The sequence below is a fragment of the Pongo abelii genome, chromosome 2 (assembly GCF_028885655.2).
Source record: "Pongo abelii isolate AG06213 chromosome 2, NHGRI_mPonAbe1-v2.0_pri, whole genome shotgun sequence".
NCBI lineage: Eukaryota > Metazoa > Chordata > Mammalia > Primates > Hominidae > Pongo > Pongo abelii.
Genome location: NC_085928.1, coordinates 84,932,721 through 84,956,139, shown reverse-complemented (window position 1 = coordinate 84,956,139; position 23,419 = coordinate 84,932,721). Strand labels below are relative to the sequence as shown.

Sequence of the window (23,419 nt, the reverse complement as noted above, 5' to 3'; positions counted from 1 at the left end):
TGATTTGTCCTTTTTTTCTTTAAACACTTGGACCTCTCCTTACTTCTTCAGAGCACTTCCTAAGGCAACTTGGAAGTGTGTCCTTGGCTGCAGTCCTCAACCTTGTCCCAAATAAACTTTTTATATTAATTTTGTCTCAGCTTTTCCTTTTGGGTAGACAGTATTCTCCTCTCCCATCAGTCTAGTATCTTCTACCCTGAGCCCTGCTGCGTGGACTAAGCGAGTCACCTGACTCAAAGGCAGCTAAGATGTCAGGCGGTGAGCTGGCCTGGAAAGGAGCAAGTGCCACTCAACAGATGCTTTTTATATTACATGATGAATGAGCCAACCAATTGCACATGGTCTCTTAGAGACTTGAGAGGCGGGTGAGGAGGGATTCAGTGGAGGCAGAGAAAGGCATAAGCAGAAATCACAAGGCAGCAGAAGCCACGAAGTAGAGAGGGACAAGAGTCCACAGCAGGAGTTGATGGACTGAAGCAGGGTAGCCGAGTCACTTGTGATGGCAGACACCAAAGTGAGGCGGACCAGAGGTTGGCTGCTGCTACAGGGCTGAGATGACCCATGTTACACAAGTTTCTGTGCATCTCCAAGAACCTTCCAGTTCAGCTACTTGGTGGTGGCTGTTTCCTGCTTTCTTGGCTTTCCCATGCATTTGTATCCCTATCAATGAAGATAATATGAGCAGGCTTCCAGTGGGCAGCCTAATTAAGGGCGGCAGCAGGATCCCAGCTAACATTTCCCCGAGCTCTTACTGAGGTGCCTGCAATGTGCTAAGTGCTTCCCGATTGTTCTCTCATTTAATTATCACAACCGCATTGGGGAGGGACCTATCATGACCCCGATTTCACAGATGCAGACTCTGAGTTTTAGAGATCTGCCTACTTGGTGGGGCTAGGTCTTGGTCTGGGACAATGACTTTGACTCTGTGGACAGTGCTCTTAACCAACATCTCATCCTGGGCTGCCGCTCCCAGTTCACTCCACCAGCACTCAGCAGGAAGCTGAACCCTTAGTAATTGTGGGCATCTCAACCATGTAAAAAATAGGCAGAAAAATAAGACAAGCGTGACGTTTTCACCAAAATGTTAACATATACAGAAGTACGTGTGTTCTCTATTGCTTCAATAAGCAAAACCATGGCAAAAGACTTAAGTTGAAGGATTTTGATTAACCTATGAAACATCTTTTTAAAAGTTAAAGTAGTCTCAGAACGGGAAGCCCTTTCCAGAGAAAGAGATCTCCCTGCCCTAAAAAAATACTAGGTCACATTAGTAGAACTCAACATCTGCTTTCTACTTGAAATTTCTGAGATTATCTTTTTCCTTCACTTTTAATTACTTCAATAGACATCTCTAACAGGGACTGTATTAAAAACACGGGGTCAATGAATTTTCACACTAAGAAAGCTCATAAGAATTTCTTAATATTATTTAAAATTTAGTCTTCACTTGAATTTTCCCATGTCTCCAAAACTTATAAAAAAAGAGTTCTGTGATTGTGACATTTAATAAGTAAAGCTGCATTGGTCTACGGCAACAGTCACATATGCAAAAGTCGTAAGGATCACTGGCTGGATATAAATGAGTGATGCTGACCAGATGGGTAAGACCTGCTTGGGGGACACCAGGACACATTTTTTCTGCTCTGCTAAAACTCCTTCATCACAGTGTGGGTAGGTGACCCAAGCTAGGCCAGTCAGCTTCTCACCCTGGAGAGTAAACATGATTAGAATGACCTGAAGATCAAAGATGGTTGGAGCCTATTTATTCTGCTAACAGCACTCTGATGAAATTGTCCCTTGGTTTCTGCTTCCTAGATCCCTGCAGAAGCCCTCATCCCTGTGTTTTCTGAGTATTTGTCAATTCAGTTTTCCTTCTGTTTTGTTTGTTAGCCACAAGGAGTTCTGTTGCTGGCAACTAAAGAACCCAAGTTAATAGACGGCTTCTTCCGTGCTAGGGATAATACAAAGTGCTCTACAGGAATCTTTTTTTTTTTTTTTTTTTCCATCTTTGGTACCACCAGATGCAGTAGGCAACAAATTATGAGCCTATTTTACAGATGAGAAAGCTTAGATACAGAGATGTCAAGTCTTCTTCTTTAGGCCATACAGCTAGCAAGTAGTGGAGCCATGACTCAAACTGAGGTCTGTTAGACTTCTAAGTTCATATTCCAAGCCAATATGATATAATGCTTTCCTGCAATAACAATCAAAATGAAATATAACATGTACAGAATGCTGTGGGGGCCCACCAGCCTGATGCAATTTACTCAGCTTATGAATTAAGGGGAGAATGCTGCCAAACTGAAGTCCATAGAACTAAGCACCACAGGAGAGGGGACAGTTGAGCTGAGTCTTAAAGAATGCATGAGTTCACCAGGTAACAAAGGTAGGAAGGGCACTCCAGGCGGAGAGCATATTAGCCAAACTAATCCTCTTGCTAGTCTTCGAGCACTGAAGAAACCACATACAGGTTGCTGGGTAGCTTGGCGCCAAATCAATTTGTAGCGCATCCAACTCTGAACAGATACCTTTGTACTAGAAACTGGGTTCACCTTGTTTTTGGAGCCCAGGCCCCTGACTACATCCTAGTCTCAGTAAACAGGTCCCTATCTTATTTCCCACCACTTTCTGGCTACCAGCCCTGATGCCTCCTGCCTAGGCATCAGATTACCAGCTTTCTGAATCCACGATTCCATCTCTCCCTCAAGGGGGCCATTGTAATGACTTCATATTTATGGAGTGTATGAAAAGTACATATGGGCTTTGGGGAAAATGGCTCTTCAGGCACACCTGTCAACACACACCATGAACTGAAAACAAAATCTAGGGCTTCTTAATGACATGAAATGGACTATCCCAGATTCATAAAGACCTTTTCTTTCAGCCTTTTTTTTTTTTTTTTTTCAAAAGGATACTGTTTCCTTTTTGCATGCTTACTGTGAGCGATTTCCCTAAGGTTTTGTTAAGCTGAAGCCCATGGTTAATTTTTCAGCTTCAGAAAGAACCCAGGCTTTTTGAATAGGCACACATTTTGGAGACAAACCTCAGCTTCACAAATGTAATTTCTTAAGAAGAGAATTTGCTCAGGAAGGTTTTGTCACTGCTATTTGGGCTCCTCCCATTAGCATTTTTTTTTTCCTTTCTTGGTTGGCTTAACCACTCATTAGTGATGACAGAACATTACACCACAGTGACATGACAAAGACAGCTGGAAGGGACACAGCTCTGCCAGCCACATGGCAACACATGGATGTGAAAGAGCACAACACCCAGTTGTTTGGAAGTGGCTGTCCTTTGAAGAGTCGCTTAAATTTACGTGGCCAATATTTTTGTCTTGTGGTATTTATTTCTAGTGGTCACAAGTCAACACTAGGGAGTGGGAGAGACACTAGTTTGAATCCTAGCTCCAGTGCTGATCAGTCTTGAGGTCTTGGGGTAGCTGCTCTGCTCTCAGTGCCTCTTACCTCTCTTGCCCCACACACTGGAGAAATGAGGGGGTTTGAAATGTGCTTAACATAGCAGGTGGCATGTAGTTTAGCAGCCAATGAGTGGCGGTGATTATTAGAATATTATTATCTCTCTACCGATGTGACTGTAATAAAAGGCACTGACTTAGTTGGGAACATCTTTAAAGCTTTAACTGTAACAACCAGAATAAAAATTCCAAGTATCTGGCCAGGCGCGGCTCATGCCAGTAATCCCAGCACTTTGGGAAGCCAAGGCAGGCAGATCACTTGAGGCCAGGAGTTTGAGACCAGCCTGGCCACCATGGTGAAAACTCATTTCTACTAAAAATACAAAAATTAGCTGGGTTTGGTGGCACATGCCTTTAGTCCTAGCTACTCAGGAGGCTGAGGTAGGAGAATCACTCGAACCTGGGAGGAGGAGGTTGCAGTGAGTTGAGATCCTGCCACTGCACTCTAGCCTGGGTGACAGAGCAAGATTCTGTCTCAAAAAAAAAAAAAAAAAAAAAAAATCCAAGTATCTTTCCTAAGTTCTTTCTCTCAAAGAAACAAATGCTACAAAAATGTCTGTTTTAACACAAAATGAGAAAATAATGTGAAACCAATGCTCTTCTAACCAGTTTCGACTTTTCTCCCTCAACTGAGCATGGTTTCTTTGTTTCCCAGGGCCTTTGTGAGGTCCGAGTGGTATCTTCAAAGAAAGTGAATTGGGCAAGAACTGCTCAATTATTTTGCATTCTGAACAATGCTGAGTTTGTGACTGGCATCCAGAGAGGGCTAAATCAAAACACCTCATTCTGGGTTTCATTTAGTCACCATAAGTAATTTCAGGCATTGAACTGCAGCCACATGCCTAGGTAGATTTCTATCAGATCCTCATCCACATTCTGAGCAGGGAGATCTCTGTTTATTGCTTGTAATGACCCTGCAAGGTGGTCATATCTCACTTTATAATGCTGAAGGCTGAAGTGTAATTTAAGTGTATTTCACTTTCTCCAAACACATCACTTTCTGCAAGCTATTATGCACTGCTTATGGGAGTCCAATATGTTCCCTTTCATCTGTGGGAGGGGAACAGTCTTGGAGAATTCCCAGGGGAAGCACTGTTTGCTTCTACAATGTGCTCCTCTGCCAGGAATGCTCTTCCTCATTTCTGAATTTCCAGACATGGCTAGAACCAGAGAGGGCCTCCTGGTAAGCCTGTAGGAACCTGCCCTCTTGTTCCTTTCCCACAACATGACTCTTTCTGAGTTATCTAGAAGAGCTGGAGGCCCAAAAGAGTCAGGGCCTTGCTGTGACCTGCCAGGAAGGGGAGAGAGTCTTCTCCCCTAGGCAACCTGAAGTGTCAGGGGCATGTGAATTCCAAGTGCTTGCCTCTCCTCTGCTTTAAAACAGCCTGCTCTAGTCCTCCACAGGAAAGCAGGGACAGATGCTTTGAGAGGGAGTGGGGAAGGGAGGCAGGGGAGAAAAGTGGGGAAGTAACATCTGGGCACAGTGAATAATGAAGATAAATGATAAGATCTTTCACCCAGTGCAAAGGGGAATGGGTCAGACCCAAGCCAGACAATCCCAAACCTTTCATATTCAAAGGCTGTAACAGAAACATGATAGAATGTTTCGCCCACTGAACATGTGGTTGAGGGAGCCTGTTATTTAGAACATAAAAATAGTTAACATTTATAGAGGGTCTACATTACCTGTTAGCACTTGTAATCCTCCAACAACCCCCAAAGTAGGTGGGTGCTACCACCAGCTTCATTTTATAGGTGATGAAACAGGCCCAAGAGGGTGCCAGAAGCTACATAGTGAGTAAGTGGAAGAGCTGGAATATGAACCTAAGAATGATGCTAAAGCTCTGTTCTCAATGTTTGGGTGGGGGTGTTTACCAGTGCTGAAGACATTATTTGACTGTCAGCACTTGGGGAGTGTTATTGTTTATTTTGAGACAGGGTCTTGCTCTGCTGCCCGGGCTAGAGTGCAGTGGCCTGATCACCGCTCACTGCAGCCTCAACTTCCTGGGCTCAAGCCATCCTCCTGCCTCAGCCTCCTGAGCAGCTGTGACTGCAGGCACGCACTACCATGCGAGGCTAATTTTTGTATTTTTTGTAGAGACAGAGTTTCGCCATGATGCCCAGGCTGGACTTGAACTGGACTCAAGTGCTCCACCTACCTTGGCCTCCCCAAGTGCTGGGATTACAGGTGTGTGAGCCACAGTGCCTGGCCTGGGAGCATTATTGACGTCAGTAAGTGGAGACCAGGGATGCTGCTAAAGATCCTATGGCACAGCTTAGCTCCCTACTACAAAGAATGGCCTGGTCCTCAGTGTCAATAGTGCTGCTACAGTGAAACCCTGCACTGAAAACCGAGCTTCTAATTTCTGTGCTCTACAGCTTCTTTCACCCTTCACAATATGGTTTCTTTCTTTTTTTTTTTCTTTTGGAGACAGGTTCTTGCTCTGTTGCCCGGGCTGGAGTGCAATGGTGTGATCTTGGCTCACTACAACCTCTGCCTCCCAGATTCAAGCGATTCTCCTGCCTCAGCTTCCCACGTAGCTGGGACTACAGGTGTGCACCACCACGTCTGGCTAATTTTTGTATTTTTAGTAGAGACGGGGTTTCATCATGTTGGCCAGGCTGTTCTCGAACTCCTGACCTCGTGATCCACCCATCTCGGCCTCCCAAAATGCTGGGATTACAAGCATGAGTCACTGCGCCCGGCCCCACAATACGATTTCTTTACTTTTGATGTTGCCTCTTCATTGTCCTGAGACACACACACACAGACAGACAAACACACACATCCTTTAAGTATTCATGGCCCATCTGTTTCTTAAAACTGTGGAAACACAGGCACACCCACCAAAAGATAGGACTGAAAGGTTTGTGAGGGGAGTGAGCAGATTTCTAAAAATAATTTCTGATACTTGCCCAGGGAATACACCGAGAAATAGAATCCTGTAAGAAACTGGAATCATGATTGAGCATGTGCTTCTGAGGATTCTGTGTCTTTCTTGAGCTCTTGTGTGAATTAGGATGTTGGATCCTCAAAGATGAAGGCCATTAACCGCCTGCCTGGAAGTTCAGAATAGGCTGGGCCAGTTAGGGGTCATGGGTGATACTGAGGCAATTGGCCTTTGTAGTTCCCACGGTCTGGGGTATTGTGCATTCAGATGGGAGTGTGACAGATAGGCAAAGACCTCTGGCTAACTTGCACACCTCCCTCAAGTAGCCTCAGCTCAGCCTAAGTAGGAGGAATCAGTCGTTTCTCAGGGCCTTTAAATCACATTCCTCCATGAAAAGATGAACTTTCCAGTCCTCTCATTATTGTAAATCACCTACCGTCTGATGGCTTTAAACAAATGCATGGTTATCTGGTCACAAACATTTTGTCCTTTCTTCCTCTTATCACTTTTCACAACTGCATTAAAAAAAATTTGCTCAAGTAATATGTTCATTGTAGGAAAAAATACAGATGACCAAAAAAGAAGAAAATAAAAATCATCCCTACAATCATTCTACCTAGAGATTAACTATTGTTAACATTTTAAACTTAGTTTCCATCTGTACAGATGTTTTTGTAAAATATTTTACAAAGAGTGTTATCATATTGCATGGACTGTTTGTGGTCTACTTCTTTCACCTAGAATATATTGGGAGCATCTTTCTATATCAATAAGTCTCCCCCTTTACTACAGTCTGTCTTTATGTGTCACGTGTATTTGGCTCTCTTTAAAAAAATTCTGGTGGAATGATGAGGACTCATGGGTTGTAGTCATGATGCTTCCTTGAGTTAAACTCTTTCTAAAGATCTAATGTTCCAAAGACCAGGCCAGGAGCAATGAGAAGGCAGTCAGCAGTCTTGAATTCAAGGGCTCCATGTTTGCAGCAATTTTCACCCAGAGGTAGCAGTCTGCCTCCGGGTTTCCTACTACAGTAGGAAAGTGAGTTCTTCTCAGCCCTGAGTGTGGCAGACAATACTTTAGGGTACCACTGAGTGGACACATGCAGTCCTAGGACCCAGCAAAAGTGACTTGGAAAGAGGAGGAGGAAAAGAAGGGAGAAGAAGAGCAAAGACCAAATGAAATGAAAAACAAACAAAAAAAATAATAAGGGGGATGAAAGATGCCAAGATCCTGGCTTTGACTGGAACAGGGTGGTACCGGCCTGAGCCACCTGAGGTTGCCCTCCTCTGAGGGAATATGAGCATTTCCAGTGAGGTCACGCCAAGGCCCTGCACTCCTATTTAAATGCTTGCTTGCTCCTCACTGTCAAGCCTTTCAAATGTTCACATCTGGGCTGCATTACCAAGAGGCTCATGTTTGTGGAATATAATTTATGGCAGCCAGATAACAACCCCCAGCCTGGGGAAGTCCCCCAGAAACCTGGGGGAGTTTGAACTCCCATGGAAATAGAGAACTGGTTAAATAAATTATGGTACCTAAATAAATTATGGTGCGTCTATACACACAGAGGTCACACACATATTTAGCACACCTCTTTGAGATTTTATAACTGGAAAAAAGAAGACAAAGGTTTAATCTTGAAGTCATAAAGGGAACACTACGTGCCTTTGCTTTAAATATTTTCTTTTCTCTGTGCAGAAGCAGCATATGTTTCTGAGCTGCCTCCTCTATCCTGGGGGATATAAACCAGATATTTATTAACCCTTCAAATCTGTAGGACCTCAGGGTTTAGCTCAGGAGTAAATGAGACAATACTTTTCAAATAGCCTAGGGCCTGCTGCATAGTTTATGCTACACTTCAGTAGAGAGAAAACTTCTTGAGAGCAAGATCTCACGGAATTTTTCTTTTTCATAAATGCTACAATAAATAAAATATTTTCTTACATTTGCATAATGTTTTGCAAAATCATTTTGTATCCCTTGCTCTCTCCTCAATTCTCATAACCAACTTGCACCATCTCCAGTGAATGTGTAGTGAGTGAGACTCAGTCTGGTCCACCCCACTCATCTCTGGCCTGGGCCATTGCAATAGCTTACTAACTGGTCTTGCTATGCTCTCCTGCCCCGTTCCGGTCTGTCCTCAACCCAGCAGCCAGAGTGAGTCTGTTTAGAATGGAAATTGGTTATGCTGTCAAGCTCAAAACCCGCAGGCCCCAATGCTCTACAGGCCAACCCCATGCCAACTCCTACTCACCTCCCTTTTATAGGTTCTCTCCAGATATGTGACTTCCTTCCAGGGGCTGCTACACACCAGGCATGCTCTTGCCAACCTGTCTGTGCACCTGCTGTTCCCCTGGCCTGGAAGAAACTTCCCCAGAAATGGGCCTGGGTCCTGGGTCCTTGTCTCATCTCCTGTATGCCTTTGCTCAATGCCACCTTCTTTGAGAGGCCTTCCCTGACCACTGTTTTTAGAATTGCAGCCCCGGCTTTGCTAATATTCCCTTTTCCTCCTCCCTAATGGAGTTTTCTCCATAACCCCTCACATAAGATACCTTGCAGGTTTACTTTACTTAGTGTCAGTCTCTTTCCATTAGGCTGTGTGCTTTATGGCTGCAGGATTTTGTCATTTTCTTCTACCACTGCTATATTCCCAGCATCTAGTATAGGGCCAGACACATAGCAGGAAATCAGCAACTATTTATCAGATGAATGGACAAACTGTTATTATATAATGAATGCATTTGTTTATGTGTATGCTGACTATGATGGTAGAGATTTTTGCCTTTTTCACTATTGGGTCCTCAGACCTAGAATGGGGCAGAACACAATATAGCAAAACCCTAATACATAATGAACGAAGGAAGGAAGAAGTGTTTCTTCACAGCTTCGTGTAACTCCTTCCAAGAATTTTCTCAGTATTTATAGATCTATATGGGTTTATAAAACATACCAACTTCAAAAAACCTCAGTGTGATCACCTGAACTTTCCATGGCATAAATAGTAATCTCTGTTTTACAGAAGGACACTCATTCCCTATCTTTTTCAGATATAATGTATCTTATCTCCTAAGATACATGAGCGATGAGATACATGACAACATCCCTGATAACAGTGACTTATTAAAGTAATGATTTATAAGAGGAGGGGTGGAGAGAGGGCTCGACAATGCACCCCTCCCTCCATGGCACTATATCAGAATCTGGGCCAGGAATGTGGAGTTGGAGGGGAGTAACTGTGTAGTTTGAAAAATTTCCCAAGATGATTCAGATATGCCCTGCCTCTCCTTCTGGAGAAGCTCTGAATTGCAATGTACTTTTTTCATCTAATCTCTTTTGTTAAAGTGATTCATTGTTTACTATAAAAGTGACACCATAATCTACTGAACCTATCTTCATTGTTGGCATTAGGATATTTCTAATTGTTTGCATTGAAAATAACAGCGGTACACATGCTTTAATGTGCTATCACTGAAGGGAATTCTTTTTCATTGTGCATTAACTATTTGGTGACTACACACCTCGGTGTCTATGAATGAGGGGCTTCTGTGCTCCATGTTCCAGTGCATGCAGCAGTACTGTGCTGACGCAAGAGGTGAGGTACCCAATCTCAAAAGAGGTCCCTTCCACTTCCAGAGGCTCCTAAAATGAGCGAACATCAAGACAGAACCAAATGCTATCTTTGGCTCTCTATTCTTCAGTCAAACAGGCAACCTGGAGATTTGTTGATGGTGTCTACTGGGATAGAAATATTACCAATAGTTCTGTTTTCTCCAAATATGAGGCTAGAGACCCTCTGAGGAGCAACTCACTTCACTGGAGCACAAGACAACCCCATTTGCAAGACCTCCACAGAACCAGCTACATTTCACAGTGACCTCGGTCAGTTCACAAAATTCTTTGGCGTGTGCTTTTCCTTTATCATTTCCTTAATTAAATTGGACTAAAAACAACTACTTAATTGGAATAATAACAAAGACTATTATGATCTCACTATACTGTTGGAAGGAAGAACTAAGTGAATAATTAAAAACTTGATAAGGGTTTAAACATGCAAGTAGTTAGGGGAAAGTAATGCGAAGTGATTATGGGACACTCTTGAGATAACACTCCAAGTAAGTGCTGAAACTCATGAACAAGCAGCAGGCCACTCTGGAATTTCAGGAACCTGCTTGGAGAAGATAGAGTGCCTTATGAATGACTGTACAGAAAGGGAGATAGGGTTTACTCCTTTGGTATTCTGTGACCCAAAACAGACCAGATATTAGCTGTCAAATAATCTGCACAAATCTGGTTACTACCTGGATGGTACTTGTTAGATTTTCTGAAGACATAACGCTTTCATTGAGTAGGGAACACTACATAAACACTACACCACATGCACAAAAGATGAAAGTGCAAGGATGTTAGGTGCAACCTATTGTTTTTTTTTGTTTTTGTTTTTGTTTTTTGGCGATGGAGTCTCACTCTGTTCTCCATTCTGGAGTGCAATCTTGGCTCACTGCAACCTCCGCCTCCTGGGTTCAAGCTATTCTCCTGCCTCAGCCTCTGGAGTAGCTGGGATTACAGATACCCACCACCAAGCCTGGCTAATTTTTTGTATTTTTAGTAGAGATGGGGTTTCCCCATGTTGGCCAGGCTGGTTTCGTACTCCTGACCTCAAGTGATCTGTCTACCTCGGCCTCCCAAAGTGCTGGGATTATAGGCGTGAGCCACCGCGCCTGGCCAGTTGCAACCTAAATTTTGATAACAACTAGAAATAGCCTAAATGCTTAAATAAATAGATTTTTACACACCCAAGGAAAGATCTCCGCCCAAGTTGCAAAGAAAAAAAAATTAATTCATCAAACAACTTACCCTATTTTTCTAAGAAGGGGAGCAAAATTTATCGTAAATTTTTTCATCAAACTTAGGAAAGTGGGGAGAGGGGGTCAGTACATAAGAAGGGCTTTCAGCTCAATCAGTAATGATTTCACCTCAAGCTAGGTAGAGAAACATAGGTATTACTTCTTGTTTTTTTGTTTTGTTTTGTTTTTGTTTTGTTTATGAGATGGAGTCTCACTGTTGTCCAGGCTGGAGTGCAGTGGTACAATCTTGGCTCACTGCAACCTCTGCCTCTGGGTTCAAGTGATCCTTATGCCTCAGCCTCATGAGTAGCTGGCATTACAGGCACACACCACCAAGTTCAGCTGATTTTTTTTGTGTACTTTTAATAGAGATGAGGTTTCGCCATGTTGGCCAGGCTGTTCTCAAACTCCTAACCTCAAGTAATCCACATGCCTCAGCCTCCCAAGGTGCTGGAATTACAGTCATGAGCCACTGTGCCTGGCCGGTATTACATCTTATAACATTTTATTTATTTTAGAATGTGAACTAAAAAAAATAGTTCTATCATGAGATGGATTTGAGAAATTACGGATTTAGTTGAATGCATCCATTTCAGGATACAGTTAAGTGACTTGCCCAAGCAGACCTCAGAGAACAAGTCAAGGACTCTGCATTATTTTCAGCAGTCTTTCTGCATGTGAATGGAATTCAGATCCCTGTACTGTTAATTCTTTCTATGAGCATTTGTTTGCATTTTATCCTCTATTCAAATTAAGCCATCAAATTGTACAGAATTCAATTATTTTTAAGTCTGTAGAAAACATTATTGCCACATAAAATGTAATAGCAAATGTTTGTCATATTTCAAAGAATGAGAATCTTAAGAATATGTTGAGTGAGAAACAGTCTTATGTATTAAAATATATTACCCATGTTTTTCAGCTTTAAATTGATTTCTAAGAGGCTTTGAGGAATAAAGGAAGGCGACTCTATCCTTCATCTTCAAAGAAAACAGCTCTACAGTATCTATGGTAACTTGGTCCTCAGACCAAGACAGTAGAGAATCTCTTTCACATGATAATGTTTTCATAGGTCTCTTCTCTTTTTATTTGCTATCTCTAGTCACCAGAAATGTAAAAAATAGAAAAGAAAACACACAAAAAACCAAAAATAACAGCAAAAAAAGAGGGATACTAACTGGGTCTGTGGATACATACCTCACAGCAAAGTGCAAAATGGTTGGGCCTGGTTTCTTGGGCAAATCGTGGTCAAGAACTCGGTGATCTAACTGTAGCCAGTTCTGCTGACCTCTGTGAGAGCAAAGCAAAGAAAAAGGATTCAACAGAAAGTCAGAAAAGTTCAACAACATACAGTGTTGGCAAAGCTGTGGCGAAATAGTTGCTCTCATACACCGATGGTAGGAGCACAACCTGTTACAACTGGTAATGAGACCAACTCAGCAATTTCTTTCAAAACTATGAAAGCACTTGCTTCTGAACCAGCATTTCCATTTCCAGGAGCATATCAAGGTAAACTTGCACATGTGAGAAATAATTTGTATATGAAATCACTCACTGTGGCAACATTTGAAATAGCAAAAGGGGTGGAAATAATTTCAATGTCCAAGAGGATATTGTTTAAAAAAATTATTTAAAACTATAGAGTGGGCAGGCACAGTGGCTCATGCCTGTAATCCCAGCACTTTGGGAGGCCTAGGCGGGCAGATCACCTGAGGTCAGGAGTTCGAGACCAGCCTGGCTAACATGGTAAAACCCTGTCTCTACTAAAATAAAAAAATTAGCCAGGCATGGTGGCACATGCCTGTAATCCCAGCTACTCGGGAGGCTGAGGCAGGAGAATCGCTTGAACCCAGGAGGTGGAGGTTGCAGTGAGCCGAGATTGCACCATTGCACTCCGGCCTGGGCAACATCCCCTCTTAGAGTGAAACTCCGTCTAAAAAACAAACAAACAAACAACCCCCCCCAAAACCCCCCAAAACAAACAAACAAAACTATAGAGTGAAATACAATGCAGCCATAAAATAGGCTGAAGAACACGGGTGTGGTGGCACACACATGTAGTCCCAGTTGTTCAGGAAACTGACGCAAGATGATCGCTCGAGCCCGGGTGTTTGAGGCTGCAGTGTGCCACGATCACGGCTGTGAACAGCCACTGTACTCCAGCCTGGGCAACATAACCAGACCCTGTCTTAAAAAAAAAAAAAAAAGCCAGAGAGCCTCTTTATAAACTTATTTTGAACAATTTCCAAGATACGATATTAAATGAAAAAGCAAGATGCATAACACCAAGTATATGGCCATTTAAAAAATTAAACAAAGAACAAACATACATATGTGCATGTATATATTACAAAAATCTGAGAGAAAAAACAAAAAACTGATAACACTAGTTGACTTTTGAGGTAAAAAACTAGGCCATATGTTAATATTAAATTTTTATGAAATATGAAATATTTTAGATAAGAAGGAGAAAACTTCTGGTTCAATGAAATAAAACACACAGGCTGGGTGTGGTGGCTCACATCCAGCACTTGTAATCCTAGCACTTGGGAGGCCAAGGCAGGCAGATTGCTTGAGCCCAGGAATTTGAGACTAGCCTGGGCAACATGGTGAAACCCGATTTCTACAAAGAATACAGAAAAAAATTAGCCTAGTGTGGTGGTGCATGCCTGTTGTCCCAGCTACTACGGAGGCTGAAGTGGGAGGATCACTTGGGCCCAGGGAAGTCAAGGCTGCAGTAAGCCGTGATCGTGCCACTGCATTCCAGTCTAGGCAACAGAATGAGACCCTGTCTCAAAACAAAAGCAAAAACAAAAACAAAAAACCAGACACATAACAATACCACAGCTTTTTAAAGAAGTACAGGGTTGGTGCTAGGCACAATGGCTCATGCCTCTAATCCCAGCACTTTAGGAGGCTGAGGTGGGAGGATTAGCTAAAGTGGGAGGATTGCTTGAGCCCAGGAGTTTGAGGCTGCAGTGAGCTATGATTGTGCTACTGCACCCTAGTCTGGACAACAGAGGGAGAACTTGTCTCAAAAAAAAAAAAAAAAAAAAAAAAAAAGGCCAGGCACAGTGGCTCATGCCTGTAATCCCAGCACTCTGGCACTTTGGGAGGCCGAGGTGGGCAGATCACTTGAGGTCAGGAGTTTAAGATCAGCCTGGCCAACATGGTGAAACCCTGTCTCTACTAAACACACAAAAATTCACTGGGCATGGTGGCAGGTGCCTCTAATCCCAGCTACTTGGGAGGCTGAGGCAGGAGAATCACTTGAAGCCTGAAGGCGGAGGTTGCAGTGAGCCAAGGTTGTGCCACTACACTCCAGCTTGTGCGACAGAGCAAGACTCCATCTCAAAAAAAAAAAAAAAAAAAAAAAAGTACTGGGCCGAATACTCTTTGAGTGCCACTTCTGTATATATATATTATGGGCATACTGAGATTTAAGCATGTACTTGTTTATTTTATTTACTCAAGAGCCTCACCAAGTTCATAAACAGTTCTCTCTAGATTTTGACCACTGAGGGATCAAAAGGATTGATGACACTGGGGCTCAGAACTGTTTACATGCCTTTTCCCAGGTTGTTCAAGTAGCCCATCCGTTTTAGGCTGTAAATTCCCAGAGGGCATAGACCCTCTTTTACTTGCTTACATAAAATTCAATCTAAGAACATGCTGATGGTGGTGGGATAGCGTGTCAAAATGTAATAAATATATAATGGGCTAGAAGGCATTTTCAAACCTATTTTGGTCCTTGAGTAAAAAATTAAAAAACAAAATCAGAAAATTCTAAGCTGTATTCATTATAAGTAAACAGGAAAAGTGAGCATAAATAATAATATGAGTAGTAGTAATAATAACAATAGCTGGTCTCTATTGAGCAATGACTCTGTGTCAACCAAGCTGGAACTCTATACATTAAAGCTATATTTTACAACAAGCCAGTGAGGAAAGTGCTAGAGCTGGGATTTGAAACCAGGGCTTCCTTTCTTCTTCCCCCTACCCGCCACCCCACCCAGTGGACTTGTATATAAAAGTACTCAGGACTTTCAGTACTGGAGAAAATGAGACCAGAGGGTTGAATCAGCTTTTATAATAACTTCTGACTCAGTCTCTGATACTTAGCAGGTTAAACGCTGGAAAGAGTGTGTCTTTGTTTCCATAGTTATAAGACAAGGCTTCTGATACCTGTTCCCAGCTTTCCTTGCAGGAATATTATAAAGATAAATAAGCTGATTAAGTAACACAAGGGAAGGTCCTTAGAACTACGGCATTTGTGTGTAAAACAAAATAAGATAGGAGACTGACGTTAAGAGAGTCTTACACTATATTTCATCAAGTTTAGGATGCCACTGATTTAAAGACACATCCCAATTTCACAGACGTTTAAATGTGTGTCTTAAAATACATAACATATTTTATAGTATCAGATCTCAAAAGTTTTCTTAGGAAAGATGTATCATTTTAAAAGCATAACAGGCTAGACATGGTGGCTCACACCTGTAATCTCAGCATTTCAGGAGGTTGAGGCAGGAGGATCACTGGAGCCCAGGAGTTCAAGGCTGCAGTGAGCTATGATCATGCCACTGCACTCCAGCCTGGGAAACAGAGCGAGACCCTGTCTCTAAAAATAAATTGAAAGCATAATGTATATTTGTATGAACTTGCATGGAATGGTGTCTATGAATGAATGAAGCAAGTTGTACAATAACATATACAGCATAAGCCAATTATGTTAACCACAGATGCACTTTCAAAACACTATTAAATATTGATGAACATTTTTAGATATATTTCTGAAGAGTCACATAGCAACTTGCTAGTCCTGGTTACCTCTGTGGAAGAAACTACAGTTGCAGTGGGAAAGTAATCAAAAGGGACTGGACTCAACCATGACATTAAAGAACATATTCATGCATATGTAATATGAAATAGTTTTTTAAAAGGATAAATTACAAATTAGATTTAAAAAAATCTACCCACAATCTCATCAATAGGAAAAAGTCTAGAAGAATTTTAAAAAAAATGCCCTTAATTCTACCACTTAAATATAATCAAGGTTATGTATTGCTTATAACTTGCTTTTGTCATATTTTCCCATCAGCAAATATAATAGATCTAACCAATATCTTAAAAAGACAGTCATATCCACCGCTATCAGGAGTGCAGACCAACCACAAAGCAAGTTTTATTTTTGGCTAGAATTATATCAGCAGAAGGCCCATTGTCACAGTCTCACTGGAAGGGACAGTGATCAAAAGTCACAGTTGTGTTGTAAAGACTATTTGTTATTTCTTGGTAAACAAAGCTTATTTAGCAAAGCCTTTCAAAACATGAGAAGGCAAAACAAAAAATGCAACGGGTGAAGAGATGGAACCATTATGGTGACCTGAAGGGCTGGTGCCTCAGGAGGGCCGTGACTGCCCTCTAGGGGTGAAAGACTCACTTTGCACACAGAGCTGCGCAAGGCCCTAACAAGCCTAATCTCAGAAACGCTATCCCTCTCCCAGTAACGTGACCTTGAATCTGTTGTTGTTGGTCATCATCACTGCTTTTATTACGTAATTGCCGTCTATTTTTCCGTTTCTCCTCTTGGCCTGTGGATGAGTTGTAGACGGTAGCTACTTTCATTGACAAAATGTTCCTTTCAGCTTTACCAAAGGCAAAAGACGCATGTGGTATCTAGGCTGGAAAATAAACTCAGACGGCATCCTGGGAGGGCCCTCACTCAGTGGTTTTACGGGGGCGAAGGGAGGCAGGAGGGAAGTGCTGAAAGAAAATACTTTCCAAAAATATTTGCCAAAGAAAAAGAACTAGGCTTGTGACCAAGACATTCCAAGGAGACACCCTTAGACATAAGCAATTTTCCAGGCCCGCTCCCCAGAAAGGTAGAAATGGCCAATTTCCACCCCCTCAACAGCCCCGCTCATACTTCTTCTGAAAATAAACATGACTAGAACCAGGAGACACCTCCCCAAACTGGTCATAATTCAAAAAGAGACTCTGCCGTCACTTGCAGGGGAGTGCACAGAGGACATTTTGGAGTCGGGGTTCTTCGAAAGACCATAACTATAGTTATCTCCTTTGGTTGAGCCAAAGGAGGTAACTGGGAAAAAGGCTGTGTGAGCCATTCTTCTCCCAGCGTAGTTTTGAGAAAGAAATCTCAGGACAGACAACGAGAAGGGTGGCCCAAATAATTGAAGGAAGTCATTCCTATTATTCCTTTTCTTTTCCTTTTTGGACAGTGTCTCGCTTTGTCACCCAGGCTGGAGTGGCACAGTCTCGGTTCACTGCAACCTCCACCTCCCGGATTCAAGTGATCCTCATGCCTCAGGTGCCTGAGTAGCTGGGATTACAGGCACCCGCCACCACGCCCAGCTAATTTTTGTATTTTTAGTAAGACGGGGTTTTGCCGTGTTGCCCAGGCTGGTCTCAAACTCCTGACCTCAGGTGATCCACCCTCCTCAGCCTCCAAAGTGTTGAGATTACAGGCGTGAGCTACCACACCCGGCCTACTATTTCTTTTCTTTCTGAAGAGAAGGTCTTACAGTCTGAACCCCTTACTTATGCACTGTCTGGTTTATATTCAACTGAGCTTGGAGCTTTTCCTGAAGCCTCCCGTGTGGCCAGGACCCTCTTTTCCAGTCTGCCACAAACCTTGCAGCCTGAGGGACCTCTGACACTGCAAGTCAAAAGCCACATTCCTCCTCCCTATAACATCCTGGGGCCTGGGTGTGCCTCCTCCATCTGTGTGACTAACAAGGCTCATCTATGATCTTGTGCCCACGATCAGGCCAACGCCTTCACCCTTGGGCAAATGTACCTTGTTCGTTGCCATGTTCACGAATTTGCCCGCAAAATAACTCTTGCCTAGAATGTCACCTCTCATCTCCCCTCCCATCTATTTAAAGTCTACCTTACCTGCAAGATCCAATTTTAGTTACTCGTCTGTGTGACGCCTACTCCAGTCCTCCTTCAGTTTCCTTCTTAACACTCCCTTATTGCAGTACATTGGGATGACAGCTCCCTTTTATTGTGGGCCTGTGCTATATGCTCTGCATACCTTACCTGATTTAATAGTATTGAATACTAGTACCCTATTATAGGTGCCTTATGTAGTACATACTATATAAGGCACTATTATTATGTCCAGCGTACAGATGAGAAAACTTGAGTGTCAGAGATGTTAAGTAACTGATCTAAGGTCACACAGCTAGCTATCAAGATTCTCTGATACCTGCTCCTACCTTCTTCTCAACCCTAATCCTGTACCACTTTCCCTCTTAATCTCTATATTCTCATCACACCGGCTTTTTTGTTTGTTTGTTTGGGACAGGATCTTACTCTGTCGCTTGGGCTGGAGTGCAGTGGTGAGATCATGGCTCGCTGCAACCTCCACTTTCTGGGCTCACGCAATCCTCCCACCTAAGCCTCCCGAGGAGCTGGGACTACAGGTGTGCACCACCATGCCCCCTTAATTTTTTTGTATTTTTAGTAGAGATGGGGTTTCACCATGTTGCCCAGGGTGGTCTGGAATTCCTAGGCTCAAGTGATCTGACTGCCTCAGCTTCCCAAAGTGCTGGGATTAGAGGTGTGAGCCACTGTGCCCGGCCTTGTTTTTTCTTTCTCAAAAAACAAATCTCAAAAGTCATGCTTAGCCCCACCTCAGGACTTTTGCACTGGTTTTTGTTTGTAATGCCTCCCCAGATTTTTGCAGAACTGGCTCTTGCTTTTCATTACATGTCTCCTCCTAGATCCCGTCCTAGCCCACCCTGTCTAAAACTGACCCCAAGTTTTCTTGGTCATGGCCTTTTATGTTCTTCAATGCACTTATAATTGCTGATATTCCTTTGATTTATCTGTTTGTTTACTTGTTATGCTAGACTATAGCATTGCAATACGAGCTCCATAAAAGCAGGGGCCTTGTCTGTGTTACTCCTAGCTGAATCCTTGTGATCTAGAACAACACCTGGCATTGAGTGGGCATTCAAAAAATATTTTATTTTCTATTTTTAGAGATGGGGTCTTGCTCTATTGCCTAGGCTGGTGTGCAGTGGCATGATCATAAACTCGCTGTAGCCTTGAACTCCTAGGCTCACACAATCCTCCCACCTCAGCCTCAGCCTCCTGAGTGGCTAGGTCTGGAGTTGCACATCATCACACCTGGCTGATTTTTAATTTTTTTTTTTTTGGTAGAGATGGGGTCTCACTACGTTGCCTAGGCTGGTCTTGAACTCCTGGCCTCATGCAAGACTCCCTCCCTTGGTCTCCAAAAGTGCTAGGATTACAGGTGTGAGCCACTCTTAATGTAAATATATATATACTTGAGACAAGGTCTCACTGTCGCCCAGGCTGGACGGCAGTAGTGCCATCATCATAGCTCACTGCAGCCTCAACCTCCTGGGCTCAAGTTGTCCTCCCATCTCAGCCTCCTGAGTAGCTGGGACTACAGATACGTGTCACCATGCCTGGCTGATTTTTTTTTGTAGAGATGGGGTCTCCCTATGTTGCCTAGGTGGCTCTGAAACTCCTGGACTCAAGGGATCTGCCCATCTCGGCCCTCCAAAGTGCGGGGATTACAAGTGTGAACTATCACACCCGGCCAATATTTTTTCAATGAATAAATTACTCCAATATTCATGTTGTTAACCTCTATTCTATGTGACCTCTGCCTAAATTATAGTGCTTATAGCAGTTACAGTTTATACCATGTAACCTAGCCATTGTATATTTATGGCTTTATGTCTTATACTGTTTGCTATGATTTCATCCACATTTGGATTCAGCCTATGGGTGTGAGTGTTCAATCACTGATTCGCAGGAGCTGGTGCTGGCTATGCATGTCGGCATTTCCCATTTCATCCAGTAGAGGACAGGTCATACAGAGCCTCTCAAATGGTAGCTGTTAAGTGATTCAGAGTGAGGTGAGAGATGTCTAGTGTATTCTCTTCTGCCTTGTTGAGCCCTCTTTGGGAAACATCCTCAGTCCAGAATCAAGTTTTCACGTTTTTCTATTCCTCCTGATAATTCAGCTGCCTGGTTTTTGCCCAGCGCAAGTCCTGAGCCTGCTGGCATATCCTGGAGGTCCTAGGCTCACAGCCCACACAGGCTGGGAATAATCGGAAGCCACAAGGTGTAAAAGCAAATTAACTCCTTCTTGAGATGATTTTCCACCTGATTAAACTGAAGAACTGAAAAATATTTAAATTGGCAGCATTATGAAAAGAATGCTGGGTGGTTGGCCAATATATTTTATGTCTGGAACATATCTTCTTGCATTTTAACATTTAAGGAGCTCTTTGGAAATTATCTGCAGAAAGCGGAAGGATTCCTCTGATAATGTATCGGGCTGCATATAATGTAGGCAAATTGGGCTGCCATAAAAAAGACAGACAGATACACCCAGACAAACACCCAGACACACACACACACACACACACACACACACACACACACACACAGAGAAAAGAGCTAGTAAGTCCAAACACATTTGCTTAGAGTGTTAAATTCCCATGAATTTATTTTTATTTACCTGCCTTGTTTTGGGGAGCATATATATTATTGACAAATATATACAATATTCAACAACTTAGCATAAAAGGCAAAAGTAAAAAAAAAAGAAAAAGATAGTTGAGAAGCCAACATAAAATGGACCTAAGTGGTAGTTTAAAAGTTCATTCCATATTAAACTATATACATGTTTTTTGAGTGGGCCACAAATTTGCCTTTAAGCTCTCTTGCCACCAACACCAACACATCCACTCAGTTTCAAGATGTGAGTAAATATCTAATGTTCTTATCATATAAGCTAAATTAGCAAGCACAATCACATTCAAAGACATGAGAAGACACACTGTAATCAGGAATAACAAGCTCATTACTACACATTTCTAAAACACTTAGAACAATATTTTGAGTGCCTAAAATGGTCAGTATCCCTTTTCTTCTCCCTTTGCAATAGTCCTAGGAGAAAAATCACATATTAAAAAACCTTTAGCTAAGCAGGACATATTCTGAATGCTGGAGGACTTATTTTCTTTTTTGTTAATCATGGAAGACAGCAAGTAGGTAGCCCAGGCAAAAGGTAAAGAAACTAAAACTATTAAAAGACTTACGTGTCATCTATGAATGTTATTCCAAAATACTCCTTTTCTTTCAGGTTGAAATGTGAAGCCACTAGGTCCAGCAACTCTCTTGCTAGAAGTTTGGGCTGTCAAAATAAAAATCTGGTTAGAGGCAATTTGGTTGCCTTTCTCTTACAGCTACCACCTTCCTCTGCCCTAAATAGTTTAAAGTAGCTTTTGTTTATTTGTTTGTTTCTTTATTACCTGCCCTTGTTTGTGGATTAGGTTGATGTACTATAGACAATTCTTTAAGAATTGTGGGAAGGAGAAGAGATGGGAATAGGAATATCAATGAGACTATCATTTTCATGTATTTGCAATTCACTCAAATACCTTACATTTTCCCTCAAGGTGCACTTACTAAGATGTTTTGGAAAAAATACTCTTTTATATGTAATGTGGTGCTAACGCCCAAGACAAAGAATATTAAACACCTTGCTGCTTGGTTATCTGTGATATATAAAAGATTGCAGGAAACATTTTGCTTGTTGGTGGCCAGTTGAAGAAGCCCAAGACTCAAAGCTGTGGGGCTACTGATGAAAATATTAATAATAATAATAATAGTTACCATTTATTATGCTGAACTTATATCCCTTTGTCATTTAATCCTTATAATGAGCTATGAGGTAGGGCTTTTCATTTCCATTTTATAAATGAGTCAACCAAGGCCCAGAGTGGTTAAGCACCTTGCTTGATGTTACGTTGTTAGTAAGGGCAGGGATTTGAACCTAGTCTGTCTCCTTCTAAAGCCTAAGCTTTTCCTTCCTAAGATAGAGAAATTGTACCCATTCCACACATCATCATCAACAGTAATGAGCACCTAGTTAGAAGAAGGATGTAATCTATAAGCTTTTGGGAAGCTCTGGATCTGCTGAGGAGAAGCATGGGCTTGGAACCAGCCAGAATGCCTGGAGTGATAATTGATGCTGGATTTGGAGGGACTGGGGAAGAAAAGGGGAATGCTTGCAGGAGGGCACTCCGGATGGATTCTTTCTGAACTTTGGGCCAAACAGCTTAGGGTATATTACGATGGCTGTTGGGGATAAAAATGGACATGATTTAAAGAAAAAAAGAAAAAAACAGGCAGACATCTAGACTAAAGCTCTACTTGGGCAAAGCTACTGTTGACTGTACTATTTCACTCTAATTGAAGCCTAAGCATAGTGGGCTAGGGACAGGCCTCGGAAGAGAAAAGAATTTAGGTTTGGTTAGAGGAGAAAATTCTAGGCTAGCTGTAGGTGTGGCCCGTCCGCAGGGACTTTCACAATTTTTAAAGACTCTTGGTCCAGAGTGTTGGGTGAATAGAAAGAGAAGCATCAACAATTAAAATATCATCGCTTGCCTGGGCGCAGTGGCTCACGCCTGTAATCCCAGCATTTTGGGAGGCTGAGGAGGGTGGATCACTTGAGGTCAGGAGCTCGAGGCCAGCCTGGCCAACATGGTGAAACCCTGTCTCTACTAAAAATACAAAAATTAGCCAGGCAAGGTGGCGGTGGCCTGTAGTCCCAGCTACTCAAGAGGTTGAGTCAGGAGAATCACTTGAACCTGGGAGGCAGAGGTTGCAGTGAGCTGAGATTGCACTACTGCATTCCAGCCTGGGCAACAGAGCAAGACTCCATCTGAAAAAATATGTATATATCTATATCATCACTTATATAGTGCCATATATTTTACAAAGAGATTTCACTCACATATATAATCTAGCTTGATTTTTAACCATAATTCTTCTGAGAAGCCTAGGCAGTTCACGGTTGAAGAAACTGGGTATTTCACTTGCACAATGCCATGTAGCTGGACAGTGGCAGACAGATTCTCACTTCACAATAATCCTTTCAGGAAGTACTATGGTTCCCAATTTACGGGCAAGAGGCTCAGAGAAGTAAAGTCAATTTCCCAGGGTCACAGAGCTATTAAGTGCCAAGCTGAGATTGGAACTCAAGTGTCTCTGAATCCATGTCACCATGCTATAATTACTCTAACATATGGACCAAGTTTTCTGACTTTGAAGATGCTTTTTTCCCCTTGATCAATTCTGAGTCACTGGCTTTGAGGCAAACGTAATGGAGAAGCCTGAATACAGACTATGAG

General features: G+C 42.5%; 1 protein-coding gene across 3 annotated transcripts in view; it reads right to left on the bottom strand.

Moving 5' to 3' along the window:
* Nucleotides 1–23,419, bottom strand: part of FRMD4B (FERM domain containing 4B) — a 370,979-nt gene that overhangs the window by 119,461 nt on the left and 228,099 nt on the right. For all 3 annotated transcript variants that reach the window (XM_054551889.2, XM_054551891.2, XM_054551890.2), the window contains 2 exons: nucleotides 21,323–21,417; nucleotides 12,408–12,500 (listed from right to left, as the gene is read on the bottom strand). In XM_054551889.2, coding sequence (XP_054407864.2) covers nucleotides 12,408–12,500; nucleotides 21,323–21,417 — 188 coding nt within the window. The remainder of the gene's footprint in view (nucleotides 1–12,407; nucleotides 12,501–21,322; nucleotides 21,418–23,419) is intronic.